Genomic DNA, 26,380 nt, shown 5'->3' with positions numbered 1-26,380 from the left:
GACACAGAGACAGCAAAATCTATGGGGGCATTGCAATTTCAGCAACAAAGGGGCTCCTTTCGTCGCTCCTCATGTAGGGCAAACACACGAGGACATACCTCACAAACAACGGCCTCGTATAAAGGTAACGCACAAAGTTCCTTTGCTAAGAACACCACCAGAGGAGCCTACAGAGGTAACAATACAAAGGGAAGAGGACGTGGAGGCAATAACACCAGAGCCTCCACTGACTCAAAACAGTGACTCTATCACACTACCTCCAGACCACATAACACCGGTCGGAGGCAGACTACAACAGTTCCTACCCGTCTGGAACACAATTCCCACCGACAGGTGGGTGAGAGAAATTATCCAGACTGGCTACTGCCTTGAACTGACTTCTACACCACCAAACATACCACCAAGACATCGTCCAATGTCCAGAGAACACATCACCCTATTACAACAAGAGGTGAACTGCATGCTAGAAAAGGGGGCCATAGAGCAAGTCCCTTTCCAACAGCAAGGAAAGGGAGTGTACTCCCTACATTTCCTTATTCCCAAGAAGGACGGCTCTCAGGCCAATATTGGACCTCAGACCCCTAAATCAATTCATACTGTCGGAGCACTTTCATATGATCACATTACAACAAGTGCTCCTGTTGCTACAACAGGGGGATTTCCTAGCAACACTGGACCTCAAAGATGCTTATTTCCACATACCCATTCATCCAGCCCACAGAAAATACCTCAGGTTCACAATAGAAGGTCAACACTACCAATTCAAGGGTTTGCCCTTCGGGGTTACCACGGCTCCAAGAGTGTTTACAAAATGCTTAGCGACCGTGGCGGCACATCTCAGGAGGCAGCACGTCCATGTGTACCCTTACCTGAACGATTGGCTTATACAAGCAAAATCGTACCAACAATGCGCACAACACACGTCTCAAACAATCCAGCTTTTACCCAGCTGGGGATTCTCAATCAACTACACAAAATCACATCTGCAACCATCCCACATACAGCAGTACCTGGGAGCCACCATAAACACCTAAGTGGCAAAGGTATATCCAAACCCAGCAAGGATAGCCAGTATGCAGACACTCATTCGAAAATTCCAGCCACAACACTCTCTCCCAGCTCAAGTCTTTATGCAGCTCATAGGCATGATGGCCTCCTGCATATTCATTGTCCCCCATGCCAGACTACAAATGCGCCCATTACAGGAATGCCTAGCACGGCAATGGAACCAGGCTCAAGGACAACTAAAAGACCTAGTGTTGGTAGACAGTCGCACTCACAGCTCTCTGCAGTGGTGGAACCCACAAAACCTTTCCAAGGGGCGACTGTTCCAAGAGCCGTTTCCACAACTAGTACTCACAGCGGACGCATCACTGACAGGCTGGGGAGCCCATCTCCTTCAATACACGGTACAGGGGCTCTGGACAAACAAGCAGAAAAGGCTGCATATCAACCAAGCGATATTCCTAGCCCTAAAAGCGTTTCAAAACTACTTGTACAGCAAGACGGTGTTGATCCGGATGGACAACATGACCGCAATGTACTATATCCAGAAACAAGGAGGAACGCACTCCACAGCTGTCCCATCTAGCACAGAGCATCTGGAAGTGGGCGATTTCCAAAAACATTTTTCTCCTAGCAGAACACCTCCCAGGGAAGGACAACCAAGTTGCCGACCTGCTCAGCAGGCACAGCCAGCAATTGCACGAATGGGAGATTCACCCCCAAGTCCTCCAACCATTCTTCGAGGAGTTGGGTCACCCAGAAATAGACCTGTTCGCCACAAAAGAAAACTCCAAATGCAAATACTTTGCCGCCAGGTTCCCACATCCATGGTCACAGGGCAATGCAATATGGATAAACTGGTCAGGCAGATTTGCGTACGCTTTTCCCCCGGCACCACTGATCCCGCTGGTGGCACGCAAACTGCGGCAACACTCCCTCACACTGATCCTAGTTGCTCCCACATGCGCGAGACAACCTTGGTACACAACGTTCCTAGAACTCTCAGTAGTTCCCCATCAAAGACTACACCTTGCGCCTCATCTTCTAACTCAGAACCATGGAGAAATCAGACACCCAGATCCCAACCAAATGAACCTAGCGATCTGGCTCCTGAGGTCTTAGAGTTTGGATATCTTAACTTGCCCCCAGATTGCATGAATATCATTAAGGAGGCAAGAAGACCAACCACACGAGCGTGCTATGCAGCTAATTGGAAAAGATTTGTTATTTACTGCAACAATAACCAAATCAATCCATTAGACGCATCAAAACAAAACATTATATGTTACCTGCTGCACCTACAAAGATGTAACTTAGCATACTCTTCAAATGGCTACACCTTGCTGCCATTGCAGCATACCTTCAAAACAGACAACACCTTTCACTGTTTAGAATACCAGCAATCAAAGCTTTCATGGAGGGTCTAAAAAGGGTGATTCCTCCTAGGCACCCCCCTTCCCCAGTCTGGAATCTCAACATAGTACTTACCAGACTCATGGGCCCTCCTTTCGAACCTTTACATTCTTGTGAAATACAATTCCTAACGTGGAAAGTTGCTTTTCTTGTGCCCATCACCTCACTCAGACGAGTGAATTACAAGCGCTTACAATTCAAGAACCTTTCATGCAGGTACACGCCAACAGGGTGGTTCTTAGAACAAACCCTAAATTCATGCCTAAGGTTGTATCCAATTTCCATATCAACCAATCAATAGAACTGCCAGTGTTCTTTCAAAATCCACAGTCAGTAGCTGAGAGAGCACTGCACACACCAGACGTGAAGAGAGCTCTACTCTACTATGTGGACAGAACTAAATCTTTTCGTAAAACAAAGCAACTTTTTGTTGCATTTTCACCACAGCACAAGGGGAATCCAATTTCAAAATCGGGAATAGCCAGATGGATAGTTAAATGCATTCAGATATGCTATCAAAAGGCAAAACACACTTTACCGTCTCCCCAAGAGCACACTCCACTAGGAAAATGGGGGCATCCATGGCTTTCCTAGGAAATATTCCTCTTGAAGACATCTGTAAGGCAGCCACATGGTCCACCATACACACTTTCACAAAACATTACTGTGTAGATGTACAAACAAAACAGCAAGCTGCTGTAGGCCAGGCTGTTCTCAAAACTCTTTTTCAAACTGCTGCAGCTGGCACACGTAGCCACCGCTAGAGGAGATACTGCTATACAGTCTATGCACAAGATTTGAATTCAGCAGCCCACATGCCTCGAACAGAATATGCTACTTACCAGTATCCATCTGTTCTTGGCATGTAGGGCTGCTGACATTCATATCGCCCGCCCTCCTCCCTGGTTCCTGTAGCAACTGCAGCTTTCTCTCTGGCATGGCCGTCTCTTACTTTGCTATCTCCATCTCTGCCACAATGGCGAAAAACAATCTGAGGATGGAGAGGATGCCTATGCGCACTGTAGTCCAAGGGAGGAGTCACCTATCTCGTGATACTTCGAAAACTCTTCCAAGACAACAAGTGCAATCATCCGGACTCAACACTAGGCGGCGATCTATGCACAAGTTATGAATGTCAGCAGCCCTATATGCCAAGAACAGATGCATACTGGTAAGTAGCATATTCCATTTTAATTTCTGGCTTTTGCATCTCTGACCTGTCTCTGGACATTCCTCCGATGCCAAATTGTGGGTTGTTCGTTGTATTTTTTCATCTTCACTTGAAAAGCTTAGAAATCCTTGATCTGGTCCGTTCCTGCTCTGGTGAAGGTCTACTTTGTATACTCATCCTACTGGAACTACTTTTGTGCTGGTCTTCTGGCCATTTAATGGTTCTCCTTGTCATCCCAGTCTACTTTAGACCTCTTGGGTCCTTTGTTCTTTTTGATTTCTCAACATGTAAACATATTGGTTCATTTATCTCCATCGCTGATTGGTCCCCACTGAAGAGACGTTTTGTTGCCCCATTGTTCAACTCTTTGTAGATCTAATTTCTGCCTGTTACCTCACTGGTAGACAGGAATGTGATCACAATACTAATGAATTGTGTGAATCAGCGGTTCTTAGCCTTTTGACTTCTGTGAATCACCCCCCTTCCCCTTAATTACTACTTGAACCCGGGGACCCCCACTTGATCATTATTGGAATCAGGGGAACTCCACTGAACCCTTACTGGAGCCGGTGATCACGGCCTTAGCATTTTGAATTATTTGAACTGCAAAACAATACACAAACAAATACACAAACAAGCATTCGTCAAACAAATCCACAAATAATGAAATCTGAATTTTAATTTTAATGGTAAGGTTAGAGCTTTTCTAAATTCACTTGAGGCAGCTTATATTTATTCTATGTCTTGTTTGATGCACGTGCACATCTCCCACAAATCAATCTGATTATGCCTCCTTTCCTTCTCAGTAAAGTTGATCTTTTTGTATACCCCCTTGTAGAAAGCTGGCTCTGTATATAATATTGCATCAATGTGGTAGGGCCAGGCACAGAGTAGAGGGATTCCTCAAAAGTGTATAAGGCTCAGGGTAAAACCCAAAGTGCTCTATTAGTGGTAGGGTCGGCGAGCAGTCTTAGGCCTAACACAGAGGAGCGTTAGGCATTTCTTGTACCACAGTGATCAATAATGGACACACGACTCAAGAAGGACATCCAAATCAATTGTAGAAAATCATACTTCGTATTTTATTTTAAAACCAAGTTCTTTGTAGTCGGGTAAGTTACTTTTTAATTAAAAATACTTTCCACTTAGAAAATTGACACTTCGAAACTTTCATCACAATCCAATCTTATCCTTTGGGGAACACAATATTGCAGTTAAACAGGTTTTAAACTTCCAATCCCAGTCCTCGGAGCCAAAAGTCAGCAAGGGACAGTGGTCGGGTAAGTAGCAGAACTGCACCATAAGCGGCACAGGTGCGACTGGGTGCAGAGGTCAAAATCAGAGTTCAAGCCAATGCTTTCCAATGGAGACAGGGGGTGCCTGGAGCCACACTGCTTTCAGGTAAGTAGGTCGGTAGCAGGTGCCAAACTTTGGGAGTTAGATCAAGCACAAGTAGGGGCGTGGACCACAAAGCAGCGCCATACATATACACCCAGCGGTACAGAGGTGGCCAGGTGCAGGGTAGAAATCTGACTTCGGATGCCCAATGCTTTTCAATAGGGACTCTTCTTTTGGTAAAAAGGCTACAGGCGTGGCACCGGATGTTGCAGGAGGAAGACCAACAACAGCAGAGGTAAGTTGGGATGTAGCTGGGGCAAAGGGGCATTATCGGTTCAGTTCACCAAGGCCCAAGAGCTTCAGGTGCAGGGGTCCCTTTCGAAGGCGGAGTCTTCTTACCGGAGCCGGTCGCAGTCTGGGAAGCCTCTGCATTCACACTGCAGGCGCTGTCATGGAGGGCAGGAGAGGTCAGCCAATGCTGGACAATAGGTCAGAATCACCGGGAAGACTTGACTGCACAGGTGAGCTACTCAGACTTGGACGCTGGGTGCAGAGTGGGCAGGAGACATGGATCAGCCTGGATCCGGGGTCCTTGGAGTAGGTTTCTCCAGGACAGGTCCGCTATCCACAGGAGATTGGAGTCTTTTTCCAAGGCAGCAGCCCTCCTAGGGGGTTCAGAGGTCGCTGGCTGCAAGACAGGTTGAAGCTGCGCAGAAACAGGAAACCGGCGGGTAGGTCTGGGCCCAAGATAAATGTCGTCTTCGGCAAACACAAGGAGATGATGGACGGAGTACTGAAACGTTTCAGTCATTCAACCCCGTCACAGATCTGGGTTGAATCCATCATCGTTCTCATCGTCTTCGTTCTTCTTAGGTTGTCGCAGATCTAGTTTCTACGTATAGAGGAGCCCCCTAAATACTTAGATTAGGAGGCGTTTTAGGGGGGAAGCAGGTAGGGCCAATGGGCACCTTACCTAGAGTGACTGCACCCTCTATTATACCACCCTTCTGTGGGAGGGGGCATAGACCTAGTTCTGACAGGTGGGCACGTTTCTTATTCTTTTGATTTTTTTTTTTCCTGCTGGTTTTCCCACCCAAAGTGGAGGTGTAAGCCAGGGGCTGCCGGTTGCTGCTATTAGCAGAGGCTGGGTGTTGCATTACAAAGTCGGCAGGCCTTTGAAGCTTTCCTCTTCCAGCACTGGCTCATCTTAGGGAGGAGTAATGCCACCTTTGCCCAGGATGTACATTCTTTCCGGTCCCAGAGCAGGGGCTCTCTACCTAAATGTCCAGAAACATGTCTGGTGGTGGCTGGCTGCCTACAGCTGGTCCGAGACCACATCAGGTTTGGAGGGGATTCAGGGGTCACCTCTGAGGTGCCCTCTGAGTTTATGATACAATAAATCCCACACTGGCATCAGTAGGGATTTATTGTACGGAGTAGTTTGGTACCAAACACTCCTGTGTTCAGTGAAGTCATCATGGTGCAGTGGAACTCAAGTTTTCAAGTTTCCAGCCCATGTACTCTCTGCGGCTTCCCTGTCACTTACAATTTTAGGACAATTGACCTCAATATTTTAGGGGCATTCCTGTTCAGGCAGATATGTCCTCCCCTGTGGTTTAGTGTGCTCTGCCTTACGCCTGGGAGGCCTGCCAGAGGGGTGACTTAGCTATGAATAGGCAGGGCTGTTTGGCATGGCACCCAGACAGGGTGTTGTGTCTGCTTTGTCGTTTTCTCCCTCACTGGGGCATGCAAGCTGCAAGAGCAGTGCCATTGTTCCAGTGAGGGGGGGTCCCATGAGACCCTCTTCAGCTCCCAGGACTTAGTTACCCAGGGTACCACTTACTAGGGGCTTACAGGGGGCAGGAGTACCAATTGTGGGTCTGTTTTGGGGAAGAAGCACTGGCACAGGAGACCTGGTTGGCAGAGACCCTGTGGGCCACATTGAAACCACATCAAAACCAGGCAAGAAAGTAGGGGGATACCATGCAAAAGGGTCCCTTTCGACACACGCCTCAGCTTGTATGTGGAGGACTTTGGTATGCTACTCTGTGAGTCTGTGAAGGAGCCGAACCTGTGGTGGCACACGTGCCCGTCTGACAGCATTAACCATTTCTGTGCAAGGAGTGCGCTACTTCCTTTATCTCTGAAAACTGTCGAGTTTGGAGGAAAGGGGGCATAAGGATCACCAGTAAAATGGTCACCTTTGTGAGATTTTCTTTTTCTCTTTTTACTTTTCAATAGAGTAATGCTATCAAACGTTCTCGTACTTGCTTGTCTGAATCTGCAAAAACTAGACTCCCTCCCCTGTGTGCTTACAGGAACTACACTGATCCAGCTCGGCACCCGCAGATTCCCACTTGTGCTTTTTATTCGTACCAACAGAATATGTTATTTTAACACATTCTTCTATAGCGCAACAGCTACTCCAAAAGGAGTGTCCCGGCGCTTTGGCGAAGAAGTCCTTCGAGGGCAGCAACATAACTGAACAGTAAGGAAAGGCGGGGGGCCTATCTGGTGAAAAGCCAAGTTTTTAAAGCCTTTCTAAAGGACATAAGGCTGGGGGTCTGCCTAAGAGAAAGGGGAAGCTCGTTCCAGGCACGAGGAGCCAAGTGGTGAAAAGAGCGGCCGCCCTGTCTGACGCGTTTAATGGTCGGAACTACCATTTTAGACAAAGAGGCGGACCGTAAAGCTCTATTAGGCTTATAAAAAACAAGACGTTTCCTGATATAACTAGGGCCAATGTCATGAAGGGCTTTGAAGGTCAACGTCAGACTTTTGAAAAGGACTCTCTTGGCTATAGGAAGCCAGTGCAGTTATTTTAGCAGGTCAGAGGCACTAGCGCGTCTGGGGAGCCCGTAGATGGCACGGGCGGCTGAATTTTGGACTACTTGAAGTCGCCTCACAAGGTATTTAGGGAGTCCTAAGTACAGGGCGTTTGCGTAGTCTAATCTAGACCCAACAAGTGACTGAACAATGACCCTTCTATGGTTGATTGAAATCAAGGGGAGAAATTTTCTAAGCATCCGAAGGATGCCGAAACATTTCCCCGAGAGACAGGATATTTGGGGCCCAAAAGCTAGGTCATTGTCAATAATGATTCCGAAATTTTTAGCTTTAATACTTGCATTTGCAGGTGGAAACAAGTCTTGCGGCCACCAGCTTTTCCAGTTTGGTTCAGTAGCACAGCCAAAAAAAAGCAGCTCCGACTTGTCGGAGTTGCATTTTAAACCGTGCCCTCTGAACCAACCAAAGACTGCCTCTAATCAGCTTCTGATGCGAGTCCCGTCAAACACCTCATTCTTGTCATATGTAAACAAGAGTTGGGTGTCGTCAGCGTAGGACACGATCTGAGCGCCGAAAGACTCCGCCACCTCTGCAGGGGGGGCCAAAAAGATGTTAAAGAGCAGGGGGCTAAGAATAGAGCCCTGAGGGACCCCTACTTCCAGAGGTGCCATAACGGCGGAGTGTGGGGGCGCCCAGATCGTTTGTCGACGGTCGGCTAGAAAGGATTTAAGCCAGTTCCACACCGTCCCCCGAAGGCCACATTCCCAGAGTCGTGTTAGGAGGGTATCATGGGGAACGGTGTCAGAGGAGACTGCTTCATGCAAGCATCCCACTTTACCTTTCTGTGGTTGCATTTTTGATTCCTTTTCATCTAAAGCACATGTTTACTAAGTAAAGGTGAACAGATGTCTTTGTAGCTTGACTGTTCTGAAAACAGGTAACAGCAAGTAAAGCAGCAAATGGGTGGAACCGAGCTCCGCAAAAGGTTGCATATATCCCCTTTTACCAGCTGTAACACAATCAGTACATTGTGAAGAGCATTTTTGTAAGAGTTTATAAGGGGCATATCATCACCCACACTTGTACATCTTTCTGCCAAAACGAGCAGACACAAAACTTCTCTTCTGTGCAGTGTAGTAATTGCAGCTGATCCGTAGATCCACTCGTCCCTTGGGCTGTACTTGCAGCTTATGGTTCTTCGATCTCTTGGGCTGTAGTTGATGATTGGTTTGTCACTGTACCTCGAACTATGTTTGTGTCCTTTCCCTCATTTATAATTCTGAGTGTGTTGGGCAATAACTGCATCTGACAATAAGTTGATGCTCGTACCTCGTGTGTAATTGTTTTTGAGTTTTGCTCATTTGACTGTGGATTTAGCTGGTGATATCCTTATCACATACTGCAGTTGTGTATAGGGCCAAGTACCTTTGGCTGTAATTCTAGCTGTCTATTGATCCCTCTACCTGTGTCTTTGGTTTGTTTTAACGGTGCTTTGTTTTCTTCCTCCAGACCTAATGCAAAGAGACGCTTCAAGGATCAGAAGTTTGGCTTCGGTGGCAAGAAAAAAGGCTCCAAGAGGAACACAAAGGAGAGCTTCAACGACGTGTCGGGGTTCCGTGCTAGTGTGGCGCACAGTAAAGGCCCTGTCAGACCAGGGAAGAAAAGCCCCAAAATGCGGGGCAGCAATGTAAGTTGGTGTGCTGTGCAGGTGAATGCTGGTGTGTATTGGAGTCGGATAAGATCTGTGTTGAGCTGCAACATGTGTTTGATGTATGGCCTTGGAATGTGTTAACCCCAAGCCGTGCATAGTCCCTTTTGACATTGCCTGTGAGCTGCTCAACCATGGTACCTAAACTTCACTAAAGAGCTGTGTGGCAAATAAACTAGGGAGAAGCCTGTTCTGGTATAACATTGCTTGGTGCACAGGCCACAGGTGTGTATGAAGCTCATCATGACTGAGCGTGTAGTTTGCTGTGTTAAACTATCACTTGAGAACAGTGGGGCGGAGCGGACTATCACCGGGTGGTAGTATAATAAGGGAGCGTACAAGTAGCATCCTATCCAATACCGTTGAACGTTTATGAGCCATAATTGGAGGAAAGGCAGTTCGGCCCCTCATCTGCTTGCATATGAAGGAGGAATCGCCATTGATAATAAAGTATCCTTGACGTCACAACGAGGCACTCCAGTACATCAGTCTTGCAAACTGTGGGATCATTGTATGAAAGTGCCATTACCTACTGTGCCCTAACACCGGACTCTGCAAAGCAATAGCTGATGAATCCTGTTCAAGCACAAGTAAAGATTGGACTGTGTGTGTGTGCTATTTATAAAGTGCTAACCTAGCTGCAGGGCAGTGGAATGCTGTGCTCCGTCAAAGGCAAGACACATTCAAGCGAAAGTGGACACTCACTGCATCATGATGCAGTGTTGTAGTGGTGTGATTGTAGGACCTCACCATGTAATGTCACAATCTTTATCCGGTTCACTTACGTTGCTTTAACAAATCCTTTAGCTCAGTCCTGTGTAGCTGTGGTGCAGAGCGGTTAGACTTTATGAAAGGAACAGCAGCAAAGCATTTAGCTTAGAAGCACCAAACCACCGGGTAAACAAGAAATTACCCTATAAAAATTCAAAACCAGTTTATAAAAAATGTGTATTTTTATTTTAAATTACATACCAAAACAGAAATCTGTCAAGGGGAGCCAGAGGTATGATTTTTCAAAGGTAAGTAAATTATTTTAAGTTCCAATACATCTTTGTAATTGGCATGGCGGTTCCTGAGCCAACGGGTTAGCACCACTACCAATCCTATCTTTTTACTGGCCACAATGGCTTGGGAGCCAGTCCTGGGGACCACTTAAGTCCAGGGAGACACTTACCCTTCGGATCATACAGACTCTGTCCTCACAAAAGATTTCACTAGGTTCGCTGTTCCAGCCAAGAAGTGGTCCTGATGCAGGATGCAGAAAAGATGCTAGAGCAGTGGAGGCGATGCATTGTTTCTGGGGTCTCCTCAAGGCCCACGAACTCCAGGTTTCTTCTCCAACTTCAAGACTCGATCTCTCACAATTCCACTCGTCAACTGATCTCTGGTTACAGCTGTGTTCCGCGGTTTTTAACAGGTGATTGTCTTTTTACAGGTGAATAAGGGCCTTTTTGATGACTGCTACAAGTCTCATGGACTTAGGGACACTTTGATCATGGCAGGACTCAGTCTCCTAGTCAGCAATTCCAGCAGCGGGCAGGTAATCCTGGGCAGCTGGGCTCTCATAAGTGCAGGCTTCCTTCAGCTTTTGTCTCCCTGGTGCTGTACGTGGGACTAGCCACCTTACCCTTGAGGTCACCTTTTTTGTCCTGGCACAAATGGTTCTTTTTTCACAAGTGGCCATTGCAGGGACAGTCTTCTTTACGAGTGCCTCTGGTTCAGCAGGTGCAGTCCAGTCTTTGGTGCAGCCCCTCTTTTTTGGATACAGGGATTAGAAGGGCAGCCTTCCATCAGTTCTAGACACAAGTACAGCCTGTCTTCAGCATCGACGAGTCCCCAGTCGCGGCAGCGCAGGCGCTCGGCTGACAAGAGGTCTGCCTCCAGGGTATCCTCTTCAAGACCTGCATTGGAGAAGAGGAGAGTGGTTAGGTCTTCGGAATCCGAATATTCTCGGACTTATTTGGCTTCTAGACCCAGGACGCCTACGCCTCAACCAGTGGCTCCTCCATTGCCTCAGAGGAAGCCTCCTCTGCTACCTCCTTTGCCTCCTCTTCCAACTTCTCCGCCTCTTCCTTCGCTTCCACAAATGCCTCCTCCATCTCTGCTGCACCTTCCGTCACCGCTTACGAGGCCTCCACAGCCTAGGACTCCGGTTCTGCCTCTGCAGCTCCCGCCTCCTGTACGGCCAGTGGATCGCCCGAGGCCTAGGAGGTCTAGATCACGGTCCAGAAGGAGACGCTGATCGCGGAGTGACCGTCGGTCTTGGACGCAGTCCCGTCGTCGTCACTGGACGTAGAGGTCACGGTCCCGTCATACGGACTCTTCCAGTGGCCGGAGGTATTCTCCCACCTTATCGGATTCCCCCCATACGAGGGTGTCATTGGTGGATGACATCGTTACATTTCGGGAGGTGCTATTGAGAGGGGCAGCGAAGTTGGTGATCACTTTATCGGTACCCACACCTTCTACATCGGTGATATTTGAGACCTTACACAAGCAGCATTTGTCTCGCCCCTTGTTGCCCTTGGTGCCAGGACTGGAGGAACCGGCTATGGAGCTTTTTCTGACTCCGGCCTCAGTAAAGTCAGCTCCGTCCCGGCTGTAGAAAAAGTACACACCCCCGGATTCCGATCCGGCGTTCCTGAGATCAGATCCGGTACCGGATTCTGTTATCGTAACTGCGGCAAAGAAGCAACGTGCTACTACCCCGCCTTCGACAGTGCCGCCGGATAAGGAAAGTCTGCAGCTGGATTCAGATGGACGGAAAGTCTGCGGGACGGCGGCAACCTCCATGAAAGCCGCAAGTGCCTCGGCGCTCTTGGGTTGCAATGACCGCTCGTTGTGGGAGTCCCTACAGCAATTCCTGGAGCTACTCCCGAGGGATAGGAGGGAAGACGTCCAGGAGATTGTGAATGAGGGAATGATAGTCTCCAGTCAGGTCATCAGCTCTGCGGCGGACGCCTCTCTCCTGGCGGCTCATGGTTACTGCCATGGTATCAATTTACGACTGCATGCCTGGTTGCACCTTACATCTATCAAACCAGAAGCGCAACAGAGAGTCGCTAATTTACCATTCTCTGGATCGACTCTCTTTGGGTCACATGCGGACGAAGAGATGGCCCGCATGAAGGCGGAGGTAGAGACACTTAAAGCCGTTGGTTTGGAGAAACCAAAAGAGCAGAAGAAGTCCTTCCGCCCGTTCCAGAGGCGGTATGGTTCTCAAAGATGAGGACAGGGCTGTGAAGCTGGTCAACAGCAACAACAGCAGCAGTACCAGCGGCAACCCTTCCAGAAGCGTCGGAGGGGCAGAGGTGGACAGCAGTCCTCCTTGGCAAACAAGGGCCCGGACAGGTCTAAGCCCTGAGGTGCTACTTCCCCCCTCTTCCCTTACCGGCTCCGATTGGGGGAAGTATACAGAATTACTTGGCAGAGTGGAGAAAAATTACAAGGGGGTGCTGAATATCGTTTGCAATGGATACAGTCTTTGTTTCGTCAGCCCGCCTCCAGCGATTCCACCAGTTTGATCGCAGTTCCAGCTGCTCGAGCTCCAAGCGGAGGCCGATACCCTGTTAAGAAAAAGGGACGATAGAAGACGTTCCTTTGTCTCAAAGGGTAAAGGGTCTTTACTTCCGGTTCTTCCTGGTGCGCAAGAAGGACAAGAGCGAGTTCAGGCCCATTCTGGATTTGCGACAAGCAAACAAATGGATTCGCAGGGAGTTTTGCATGCTGTCTCTGCACCAGATTTATCCTCCGCTACAAAGGGGAGACTGGCTTTGCGCAATAGATCTGCAAGATGCGTACTTCCATGTGCCCTTTGCACAGAAACATCGGAAGTTTCTGCGATTTGTGGTCGGCACAAATCACTATCAGTACACCGTACTACCGTTTGCACTGAAGTCTGCACCCAGGACTTTTTCAAAGTGCATGGCTGTGGTGGCGGCTCACCTGAGAAAGAACAAGGTGTTTGTCTACCCTTACCTGGACAACTGGTTGATCAAAGCCTCCACCTTCCAGGAAGCGCAATTGCACTTCAACAGGACGGCTGTTCTGTTGAGCTAGCTGGGGTTGCACATGAACATGTCTAAGTCTGTTCCGACTCCTGTCCAGTGCCTACAGTACTTGGGAGCCTCCCTCGACACTCTTTCAGCGAGCGTGTTTCCTTCGGAGGACCGACGCTTATCGATCCTTCGGAAGGCTCAGGCTCTCATGGCGGTTCCATCTACAACAGTGAGGACTGTGTCTTCTCTACTGGGGTCGAGGGCCTCTTGCATCTTCCTCACCCCACACGCCTGTCTCCACATGAGGCCGCTGCACGAATGTCTGGAGGATCAGTGGGACCAGAAGCGGGGGAGCTGGGACGACAGAATCCGGCTGTCCCTTCACGCTCAACAGTCCATGAAGTGGTGGTGCTCAGCAGAGAATCTCCTCAAAGGGGTTCCATTCCACAAGGACATTCCAACTCAGACTATCGTCACAGATGCTTCTCTCCAAGGCTGGGGAGCGCATTCAGACCATCTACAGATCCAGGTAAAGTGGTCCCCGTCGGAGTCCATGTATCCCATCAATTTCCTGGAACTCAGAGCTGTCCACTTGGCACTGAAGGCCTTTCATACGTCCTTCCAGACCAACTCCTTGCTTGTGCAGACGGACAATACGACCACGATGTATTACCTCAACCAGCAGGGGGGCCCAAGTTCGCGCACACTGTCACAAGAAGCGCAGGCGATCTGGCACTGGCTGCTAGCCAGAGGACTCACAATAAAGGCTACCCATCTGCCAGTGTGCAGAATGCTCAGGTGGACGCACTCAGGCTGGTGCAAGAAAACCACGAGTGGGTTCGGAATGACTACATGCTAGGAGACATCTTCGACAGGTGGGCCACTCCAGACGTAGATCTGTTCGCCACTGCCGAAAACAGAAATTGTCGAGACTTCGCCTCCAGGTATTACCAACCGGGGACTCTGGGGAATGCGCTATGGATCAGCTGGTCTAATAGCTTTCTGTACGCTTTTCCACCCATTCACCTGATTCCGGCGGTACTCGTCAAGCTGTCTCAGTCCAGAGCACGGATGATCCTCATTGCTCCGGAGTGGCCCCGACAGTGGTGGTTCACAGACCTACTTCACAGGTCTCTCCTACCCCACCTGCGGCTGCCGTGTCGGCCGGACCTGCTCACGAAGTTCGGGGGGCAAATGGTGTACCCCACCCTCTCATCGTTGAGTTTGGCGACATGGCTCCTGAGATACTGCAGTACTGTCACCTGAATCTGCCTGAGGATTGCATGAATATTCTCAAGGAGGCTAAGCAGCCTTCCACTAGGACGTCCTATGCCTACAAGTGAAAGAGGTTCTGCATCTGGTGCACTCCCAAGAACTATGATCCGACGACCTGCAAGGAAGATGTTGTCCTCCCATATCTCTTGCATTTGGCTCAGTCTGGCCTTAATTTTCAATTTATTAAGGTCACCTCGCAGCGTTAACTGCGTACAGGAAATGTCCCTCACAGACTTCCTTCTTCTAGATCCCTGTGATTAAGGATTTTTTGGAAGGACTGAATAAAGTGTTCCTTCCTGTTCAGAGTCCTTCGCCTTCCTGGGAGTTGAATGTGGTGCTGTCCAGATTGATGAAGGAACCTTTTGAACCCATTCATAAGGCTTCACTGCAGCACTTGTCGTGGAAGGCGGCTTTCCGCGTGGCCATTACATCGGCCAGCAGGGAGAGTGAGATTCAGGCATTGTGTTGTCAAGAACCTTATACTGTATTTCATGCTGCTAAGGTTGTAATGCGTACTCCCCCCAAGTTCCTTCCTAAGGTGATTTCGGATTTTCATGTCAATCAGACTATAACTTTGCATACGTTTTTCCAAAATCCTTCCACTCCAGCGGAAAGGTCTTTACATTCCCTGGATGTCAGAAGGGTGTTGTAGTTCTACTTGGATAAGACCAAGGACATTCATAGGTCAGACCAATTGTTTGTCAACGATTGGTCGGTCAGGACTGGTCTTGCCGCCTCTAAACAGTCCATCTCGAGGTGGATTGTGTCCTGTATCCAGTTATGTTATCAGAAGGCTAACAAGACCTTAGGAGGTAAGCCTAAGGCTTATTGTACCAGAGGCAAAGCAGCTACTACAGCTTTGCTTCGTAATGTTCCCATTGCAGAAATCTGCAGGGCTGCCACTTGGAAGTCGGTCCACACCTTTTCTAAGCATTACTGTCTGGACTCTGACGCTAGAGCAGATGCTCAGGTTGGGCAGGCTTCATTGAGAAATCTATTTGCACATTAAAGGTGTTGTCTGTTTTTTCTCCACCGCTGGGTTGGTTGTTTGAGATGGGCTTGCCATTCTATTCACTAGATTATGACTATACACAGAGATCCCCTACTACAGAAGGAGTAGTTTCTTTTCTGTAACTCCAGTTCTGTAGTGGGGGTATCTCTGTTATAGTCATAAGCGCCCGCCCTCCTCTCCGGTAGAAAAAATGGTACTGTAATGTATGCTACAGGCCCTGCTTTATACACCTTCAAAAAGAACTGAAAGTAAAAGGACTTTGGCTGTGCATCCTGGGATACCGAGGGTCTCTGGAGAATTCATTAAAGGCACGGTATCCCTTTTCCAGACACATAATGGCAGCCTATGGGGGCTTGTCTGTCCAACTCTTCATCTCTATCATTTCAAGGATTTTGGTGAAGGGGAGTTTTCTCTTTGAAAGGAAACTTGGTAAAATGTGTAAAATCTGACATTGTTGGCTATTCTTTTTACTGTTTAGATGAAGTGGTGGCCTTTGTAGCCTTGGAAGGGTTAGGCTGCATTATTTGTCTTGATTTTTCTCTCAAATGTCTATGCAGGACTGCAAAGAAGACATTTGAAGAGAATATTTTTAACTGCTCCGGGTTCCACGTACATGAGCGGGACTATTCACTAGATTATGACTATAACCGATATACCCCTACTACAGAACTGGAGTTACAGAAAAGAAACTATTCCTCCCCCTTGGGGGGAAGATTGCTCATTTTCTTCAAAAATGGCAGGAAATAACTACGGACCAGTAGGTCCTCAACATTATTCAATTCGGCCACACTCTGGAATTTTTACAAACACCCCCTTGTACGCCACCGATGCATCACAAGGTCAACCATTTGCATCTAATCCAGAAGGAGATTCGGACAATGCTACGAAAGGGAACAATAGAACCGGTGCGGAACTCCCAACGAGGAAAGGGATTGTATTCCTGATTCTTTTTAGTCAGAAAAAACATCCTCACAGGGCGTCCTATTCTGGATCTCAGATCACTGAACACCTACCTCAAGAAGCAATCTTTTAGGATGGTTTCTCTTCAGGACATCCTTCTACTATGGAACCTGGGGGATCTCATGACTACCTTAGATTTACAGGATGCGTACTTTCATGTCCCCATCCATCCTTCCCACAGGCAGTACCTTCGGTTCATGGTAGCCGTAGAACATTACCAATTCAAGGTACTGCCATTCGGCCTGAAATCAGCCCCAAGCGTGTTCACAAAATGCCTGCCTCCAGATGCGGCTGTCTTAATGAAACAGAAACATCAAGTTTTACCTTACCTAGACGACTGGTTAGTCAAGGCACCATCGGAAGCACTAGCCAGAGCGTCGACAAGGGCTTGCATAGATTTGTTCACCAGACGAGGAAAAATCCTCCCTTCGCCCAAACAGACGGATCACTTTTCTGGGAGCAATTTTGGACACAGAGAGAAACAAGGCATTTCCCTCCAAAGAAAGACAGCTAAAGATTATGTCTCACTTCCAGGAGTTTAAAAAAGACAGTATCTTTCAGTACGCAGGTACAAATCCTCACTGGGGATAATGTCATCTTGCATACCCCTCGTTTCTCATTGCAGACTAAGAATGCGCCTGTTGAAAGAGCAACTCGACTTTCAATGGCGTCAAGCGGAGGGATCCTTCGAAGATGTGATCCAAGTGACACAGGTCATGAGAAAGGCAGCAGCATGGTGAACACAACAACTAAATGTCTCTCAAGGGCTCTCGTTCCTTGCAGCACCAGCCCCATTGGTAGTGACTATAGATGCGTCCCTAGAAGGGTGGGGAGCATTTCTTCAGGACCTTCAAGTCAGCTGTCGTTGGAAGTTGCAAGAACAGCAATTACACATAATTTTGCTAGAACTCCGAGCAGTACGCCTCGCATTGTTGGCTTTCCTCTCAAGGATAAAAGGTTTGTCGGTGTTGATAAGAATGTGTTTTTACTATAACACCAAACGGACAAGAAATGAATCGGCATGCAGAGGGCACTGAACTGTTAATAAAGTATTTCATGCTCTTGGACAATGAAATCATCCACCATGAATGAATTTTCCCAAAAAAGGGTTTAATGCTGCTGAGACAACAGGCTATAAGAATGGCTGATAATTAAGCATAACTAAGAAGCCAGGTTTCCACATTTTTACTGAATAAGGTTCCTTAAGTAGACAGCCGTAAATCCACAGGAAGAAAATTCCACCGATGGTGATTAAGTAAGCAAAAGCTGTCCACCAACCCTGTACTGACAGAGTTGTCGAATAGTCAGAGGACTGGCCTGGGAAGACCCAGGTGGAAGAATATTGGGCTGCAGGGCTTTTTTCAAAGATATAATAGGTCTTTGAGGGACAAGGCTCTGAAGGACAGTGCTACTGTTTTAACAAAACAGTTATGTGGACCAGGGGCAAGTGTAGCTTTTTAAAATGGGAGGAAATGGGCTGCAATTATGGGTACCTTCAAGATAACTTTTAGTCACTGAATTTTGAATTATTTATGGATGTTGCACCAGGTATTCAGGAATACACTCCTTGTCGAGGCAGATGTGATAAGGGCACTAACCTGCTAGATATATCTAAAATGGCCCCCAAAGAGCATTAAAGGGTGAAACAGGCAACAGAGACAGTTGAGAGAAACCATTTGTGACCGGTTGGTAAGTTAGGAACAGTTCTAGTTCCGGGCCTTACATCAAAAGCCAAAGTTACACAGATGCTCCCATACGATGGAACACGAAAACCTAGGCTGTGGAATGGTCTCATATTGGTGCAGCTGAGCCTCAGAATTAGAAATGGCTGTTACATTCTATTTCTACAGAAAAAAATGGGATTTTTCCAATGAGACGCCCAAAATTGGTGTCTACGTTCACTGCCACCTTGAACTTGCGATCTTTCACAAAGGAACATGCATGGCAATCCTTCATGACCCCAGCACCACTTGTGCAACAGTCGGTCATGGAAGTTTGCCTGTATATCCTTTTGGTGAAATGGATGTCTGTAGATGCACTGTCCATTGGACCTATGGTAATCCGCATGTCTTTTGGTTTATGTGAATGGTCTTGGTAACTCTTACAGCTTGTAGAGAGAGGGTGCCTCCAAGTCTCTGTACAAGGATGAATAATGGTGTGTGTGTGAATTGCGTGTCTGTAAATGTGTTCGACTGCGCGCACAGGGAGAAAACAAGTTACTTACCTGTAACTGTAGTTCTCCAGTATTGGAAGCTTTCCTAGGTTCACATGCCTGAATCATTCCCCGTCGTCAAGACGGGTGTCTCCGGTATATAAAAAAGCATGCTTAGGAGTATGCAATCTGAAAAGAGGCCCATTTTCCTTTTGCAACCCATAGCCTTTGTTATGTAAAAAGGCCGAAACTTTTCCCTGAACCAATCAGAGCTCCTCACCCTCTAGAACACTCCTGAGAGAACCTTTTGCCCCTCAGATTTTCGCGCACTTGTGCATAAAGAACACTTTTCGTGGTAAATCCAAGGTGAGCTTCTCGGGGGTGGAGGGTGGGTGCATGTGAATCCATGAAAGCTTCCAATACTGGAGAACTACACTGTTTTCTTACTCCAGTATTGGAACTTTCATAGATTCACATGCCTTAATCAGAATAGCGAGCAGTGATATCACAAAGCACATTTGTCTCTTACATTTCCTCTTCATGTAATGTATTAAGAATATAATCAAGCATAGCAAAATACAATAAATGTGTCTTTGCAACCAAGAGAAAAGGATGGAGGGGTGAAAAGAAAAAGGCTCACCGTCACTGGGTGATATTTCTCAGCACCGCTTCTCCCACCGCCGCTTCTGACTCTGCGGCCGCCTCCAAGCAGTAGTGCCTGGTGAAGGTGTGCCTAGATGCCCAGGTCGCTGCTCTGCAGATATCCTGGATTGGCACTCCTCCAAATAACGCAGTTGATGTGGACACTGCTCTCGTCGAATGGGCACAAACTTGTGTGCCTAGAGGTTTTCCAGCCGCCTGATGACAGTAGACAATCACACTGGAAATCCAACTGGCAATCCCTCATTTTGATGAAGGGAAACCTTTCCTGGGTGCACTTAAAGCGACGAAGAGCTGTGAAGATTTGCGAAAACTCTTAGTCTCTTTTAGATAGAATTTGAGGCATTTTGAACATCTAGCGATTGCAAAACTCTTTCCGCTGCTGTTGTTGGTTGAGGAAAGAAACGTTTTAAAACCAGTGGTTCATTCAAATGAAAGTCAGTTGGCACTTAAGGAATATCTTTGGGATTAGTCCTAAGAATCAGACTGTCTTCTTTAAACTGTAGAAAAGATCTTAAATCGTTAGAGCCTGCAGTTCTCCTACTCTTCTCGCTGAAGTTAGAGCAATGAGAAGCTCCACCTTCCATGATAGGAACTAAAGGTCTGCCCTGTGGATAGGCTCGAAAGGATGTTTCATTAATTGTGACAACACTATGTTGAGATTCCAGAGCAGTGGTGGAGGCATTATTGGAGGAAAAACTCTGAATAATCCCTTCATAAACTGTTTGATGATCCTTGATGGCCATAAGGAGGGACCTGAGGCAGACCTCCTGTAACGGGATATTGCGGCTAAATGTACCTTTAGAGATGCACGAGCCAATCCAGACTTAGGTAACAGTAAGATGTATGGAGTAATTTCATGTGGTGCTGCAGTCAGAGGATGGATCTTATTCCGTTGACACCAGAGACAAAATCTCCTCCACTTCATCTTGTAGGTCTTGTTTGTGCTATCCACCCTAGCCTTAGAGAGGATGTTTCTACACTCCGCTGAAATATTCAGGTGTCGAAAGTCACAGTGCTCTGGAGAAAGGCTGCTAAGCGCAAGGATTTCTGGTCCGGATTGAGCGCTTGTCCCCGGGAGATAGTCAGAAGTGATCGCATCGATTGGAGGCGGATTGGTTGACTCTCAGACAGTAGCAGAAGCTCAGTGAACCAGTGTTGCCTGGGCCACCATGGGGCTATCAGGATGAGCCTGCACAGTTCTTTCTTGATCTTCGCAATCACTCGCGGCAGGAGGGGAATCGGAGGAAAAGCGTAGGCAAAGACGCCGGACCATGTCGTTGAAAACGCATTCCCCCAGGACCCCCACTGGGGAAGCCAGCTTGCGAAGAACCAGCATTTCTTGTTCTCCCTTGTGGCAAAAAGGTCTACTGTTGGTCTCCCCATGTTCTGAAAACGTTATCCATAACTCCTTGGTCCAACTCCCACGCGTGGCAGGATGATTTGAGCCTGCTGAGGGTACCTGTTTTGGTGTTCTGATCTCCTGTGAGATGTTCTGCTGACATGGATATTCCTTGCTGTAGAGCCCATTCCCATATTTTTTGGGCCTCCTGAATGAGGGAGAGCGATCTTGTTCCTCCCTGTTTGTTTAGGTAGTGCATCACAAACGTGTTGTCCGTTACCCCTCCAGATCTGTACTTGCTTTTCACTAGATATCCGTATGTGATGTACTTAATGTTGGCCGCTCACTCCATGTACACCAAAGTACAATTCAGTGTTCAGTATAGTGCTCGCCTCTTAAACTCATTATACTGTTGGATAGTACTTTATTCAGTTGAAGCAAAAGAAAATGACAACTCCCAGAATGCACAGAACATCCAGAACATGAAAAAAAGATAGTGCTTACTGATGAGTAGGAGTGTGGCACAGCTAAGTAAGCAGCATTCTGCAAGTGTTAAGTGTGTAAGAGCACCGCCTGGGCTTTTACACTGGGCTTTCACACTGCACTTTTAATATGCTGTTGTGTATTGACCACACACCAGGTTTGATGCCACATTAGGCCGGGCAGTCTAACACAACACTGGGTGGATTGTATAGTCCAATCACACTGTAGACCACCCTTCCTGGAAGGGGGGCTCTATTGTGGGATTTGATGTCGAGCACAGCACTTTGAACCTACAGTGTAATAGACGTTACCATTGTGCCTAATGCTGTATTAGAGTTTTCTCTTGTTTCATTTACAAACTACACCTAGACCCCCCTCTATGGACCTAACCTCTCACTCCAGGGTTAAATCTGACTGTTTCCAAATTGGCCAATTCCGTAAGTGTTCAAGTGTTGGTATAGTGTATCAAAACACTTTAATAGGATTACTTAAAAAAAAATTCTGCATGGCAATCCCAGCTGCCTACATCAATTTTAAATTGAAAAGCAGTTTTTTTAACCATGCCCGACATTTTTGGAAAATCTATTACAGCCTACGAGGCAGTTTAACTTGGTGCTCAGCCTGATACAGATGACATGTCCCATGCTCATCACACTGAAATAGTCAACAAATTGGATGCCTGTGAGAAGATGGCAAGAACTTCTAATGAGGGGCCATTAAAGGAAAGAGCTGCCATCAAGGGTTTGTATAGAATCTCTCTGATCCATTACAGGATATGAAAAATCCAATCCAACCTCTTCTGAGTCTGTAATGAGTCTGTTCCGAACAGACTGCTCCTACTGAAAATCACCCTCTTATTACAGTGCTGCCAAAAACGATTTTGTACAAAGTAGGGAGGGGCCTTCATCATGAATCTGTGGCAGTCTGGAAGGAGCTGCACAAGTTCTAACAAGACCAGGGTTCTGCGGGGAGAGGGGGGAGCTTCATCCGCTGCTTCATTTATCAACATTGTTTCTTTTCTTTAAAAGCAGTTGAATGTGAAAGAAGACTTCATTTGCCAGGGGCGCTCAAATTACATGCAGGAGGACTTGCCATGGGGAAAAAAGAGTGCACCGGAGTGAAAATAGGGGGAGGCGGGAGCAGGGGAAACGGGAACAATAATAAAAACAATAACCAGCTATTTTTTTTATAAATTCAAAAATGCTTTAGTCAAAACTTCAAGAGCCTTTTATTCATTGTGTTGAGCCCACTCTGCAATACAAATGCACAAAATATATTTAATATTCTTTTTATTTATTTTATCAAAACCTATCTTCTTCTTCAAAGTATTATTTCTTTTTATACATAGACTTAGTTAAACAAAAAAACTTTTTTGATAACCTCATTAATATTTCGCCCGCAAGGCTTGTCTAACCCATCTAACTATTCACCCGACATACTTCTACTAAAATAATGGAATCCTACTTCATTCATACATATCCCAAACCTTCATTCACCGTTCACCATACCGCATTTGAATCCTACTTCACACATCACTAAAAAAAGTAGGGGAACATAGTGAGAGATTTAAACATCATAACACATGTTTGCTGGAGAGAATTCAAATGTGTATACATATAAATTTGCTTCGATCCAGTTGACAACATAGCATCTCCTATATATTTACAGCACTTTGATGTTTTATTCTCTTTCTATTCGTAACATGGCATCACCATTCTGGGGATTTAAAGAGGGAATGCATTCTACCAGATGAAATGATCAGTATTACTTTGGTTCAAATAAAAGTTCTACTTTCTGTATGTTATGTTTTCATAAAGTTTTACATGGACTTGGGTCATTCATCCCATGTGTAACGACTCCGAGTCCACCATAATCTTTTGTTTTATGTAGTGCTTAATAATGCAGATTACAGTTTTCAAGTGGTGTATAAGTAACTTCCACAGCATAAAGGTAAACCATGCATCAACCACAGAAGGATGAACTTGGAGCTTACCTTGCTGATGTTCAGTCTAGGGAATGAGGGACACATCTGATGTCAGCAGGGAACACTTCTCTCACTGAGCATCTTCTCTGTCGGATCCGAGGCCTACCTGGTACTCTATTGAACCTTCAAATCTTCCTAAGCAGGACTAAGATCAGAGCTGGAGAACCGACAAGAGCCCGAGCGACTGACTGACAGTCCGAGGATGATCGCATTTAGGAAGTTTTCTTTGACCAATCTTTGGTCTTGAAGTGACCAACCTCTGTCTGTAAGGGTATAGGGCCTTCTGAAGGTGAGATTGCTAAACCTTTGGCTTGACCCAAAGCTAGGGGAATTTCTCAAAGCCCTGTTATGCTTCCAAAAGATGCCTGCTATAACCGTAATCAAGACAAAATGCATTGGAATCTAAGTGTTTGGTAAGCCTTTGATAGCGAGGCTGCTTTCTCCAAATTTTTGTGTCATTTGTTAGACTGATGACAACATTGAGCTGACGGTGTGTGATAGGATTGAATTACTTCTCTGCTTATAATTGGTTGTTTTCCCTTAAGATCGTCTCCTCACATGACGTGCTTCTCTCTCAGCTCTCCTGCAGAGAGAAGTTGTTGAGTTTTCCATATCTCATGGTAAAGACCTAGTTCAAGTGCTCCATCCTCTGAGCTGGTGGCTTCAGGCTCCACCTGCCTATAGTATTCTTTGATGTGCTGTTGCATCCAGGGGTGTCTGTGCTGTGGTAATTGTTAGTCTGTCAAGGACGCCGAGCGATGAAGTGACTGAAGTTCGGTTTGCCTTCAGCACACATTAGAGTTATTGTTACTGCAGTCAAATCGAATTTTCTTTGGCATGTAGTGGCATGCACCTCACCCCCCAAGAAAGAAACACTAGTTAGAAGATGGCTGCATATAAGGTGTCACCCACAAACTCCATCCAGTGCAGCATGAGTATTGGTTAAATAAGATCAGAGAGAGGGCCTGTTGGGAGGATTATCAGTAGGCAGTTTACCATATTTATTTTAGGTGTAGCTTAAGTGACCGCAAGCCAGGCTACAGCCCTGCCAAGCTCACATGCCTTCTAATTCATTCTGGTAAGATATTCCTGACAGATGAGTACCCTACACCAGTATGCCTTTAAGCCATGCAGAAATAAGTTGATATACCTGAGACGTACCCCAATTCATGCACAGTGGTAGGCACAGCTAAATCCTATAACGATAACTCGTTGTGCATTCATCGCTCAACACGTCCAGTTTGTTCCTCCTTTGGTCGTTGCTGTGACATGTTAGAAACAGAAATGCCGTAGCTGTTTCTACTGGTCAGTATATTACATTTGGCTGTATTTTTGTGATGGCCTCACCGCTTGGCTCAAGTGAATGAGCGTAGTGTTATTTTTAGACTAGGTGGTTTGTGCTAGTACTTCATCATTTTAATCTTACTCAAATTTTAGATTATTGCCTAGTATTCTTTCAGACTTTCACATCAATCCATTCGGTTACACATCTGCCCAAATTTGTGTATTTTCCTGTCTGTCGATTACCCTCAGTCACAAAAGCTGTGTTAGATGGCAGCGGTTGAGTGCAGTTTTTATAATCTTGTAAAGGTAGTTGGAAGATTTATCAGGTAGTGTGAAGAAGATAATTACAGTTTTTACACTTAATTTAGAGTCTGTTGCAATTGTTGAACAAACCTTGTTATAAGAAGCTTTATTTTCCTTGCCTTTCCAGCAGCAGTAACTCGCTTGCTGGTTTAAGGATGGAAGGCATAAACTGGTGTTGATCTATGGTACAACGTTAGTATGTTCCTATCTGTACTTGTGAATAAACGATAAACCAAGAATTGGGCTTGTCCTCTTGCTTATCCATGTTGTTTTCCTACAGAAAAGACCTGGCAAGTCGGTGAGACAGAAGCAGAAGAATCGTGCCCGGTGAGGATTTCACTGTGGGAGACTTTCTTACGCCATGCTCCTGAAAGCAGACTGAGCAATACCTGGATGGTCTACCTAGTATCTCGTCCTTCACTGAAGCTCATAAACCACCAGCAAAATCGATCAATATGGTCCAGGATATTCTAAAGATGACTTTTTTTTAAATGATTGAGATACTTTGCTCCAGGGGATGCTCTCAAGACGTGTTTTCCTCCTTTGCTGGACTTTATTGATGTCTTGTTGGCTTCATCTCACCTTGGGAACGTTCCATTGATGGGTGTTATTTTCAAGGGAAGAGTTCCTAGCTGAAGAAGCAGGGAATCTTGCTGCAAGGTCCAAATGATCTAGTGAAATCTAGGCCCTTTGATACCAACAATGAACCTGTAAAAGGGGCACATACCAAGGATGCTGTGAATCTGTTCTTTTAACAGCTTTTGAACTAGCCTTTGTAACCTAATAAAGATTTTAAGGCCTGACTTATGTAGCAATCGTAACTTGCAGCGACTGATACAACACTGATCTGATGCAATACATGCATATAGCTCTACTTGCCATTCAGGACAGCTTCAGAGTGCTTATCACCTAGCATGAAGAGTGAGGAAAAGTTCAGAATGTTATGTGAAAGTGTAATGGGTGGATGTTGGTCATCTGTTGTATTTGTGCTCCTATAGTCTGAATTCTGTGGCTTTTAAACATGGTCTCAGGATTCTTATGCAACCCTTTTTTCAAGAAACAACCAGTGTAAATTACCCAGGTGAAACTTGGGGTTTGCTCTGTAGTGAAGTCTTACATAGTACTGCAAGCTTTGGAGTTTATCTGGTGTGTGGCTGGCTGATGTTTACTAAACTACTAAATAGATTAGTCTGACTTTGTTGGAGGATGAAAGTAAGCTGCTGCACTTGTTGAAAATGAACTGAGGGGCAGGCTATTTATGCATTGATTCATTTGAAGGATTAAAGTTAATGTGGAATGAAAGTGCTTGGGGTTTTCTCGTGGGGGGCACAGGGAACAGAGCATCATTTGTGGGAGACCAACAAAAATAGATTGGCTGTATTTTATTTTGTCTAGTTAGGAATCAGGTGGGTATTATCCAAGTTTGAAGCGATGATTATATTTGGTAGAACGTTTTTTCAGGGATGTGAAACAGATTACTCTTTCCAGCATTGTGGCTAGTAGCATGT

General features: G+C 46.4%; 1 protein-coding gene across 2 annotated transcripts in view; it reads left to right on the top strand.

Annotated features, from left to right (window-relative positions):
- EBNA1BP2 (EBNA1 binding protein 2) overlaps positions 1-25,675 on the top strand; it is a 117,427-nt gene extending 91,752 nt beyond the window's left edge. For both annotated transcript variants that reach the window (XM_086952183.1, XM_086952182.1), the window contains exons 9-10: positions 9,221-9,398; positions 25,153-25,675. In XM_086952183.1, coding sequence (XP_086808309.1) covers positions 9,221-9,398; positions 25,153-25,203 — 229 coding nt within the window. In that variant the 3' untranslated portion in view covers positions 25,204-25,675. The remainder of the gene's footprint in view (positions 1-9,220; positions 9,399-25,152) is intronic.
- Positions 25,676-26,380: the final 705 nt, after the last annotated feature.

Source organism: Lissotriton vulgaris, chromosome 1_1 (genome assembly GCF_964263255.1).
Source record: "Lissotriton vulgaris chromosome 1_1, aLisVul1.2, whole genome shotgun sequence".
NCBI classification, from domain to species: domain Eukaryota; kingdom Metazoa; phylum Chordata; class Amphibia; order Caudata; family Salamandridae; genus Lissotriton; species Lissotriton vulgaris.
The sequence above is the reverse complement of the archived record's forward strand: the minus strand, read 5'-3'. Positions and strand labels throughout refer to the sequence as shown.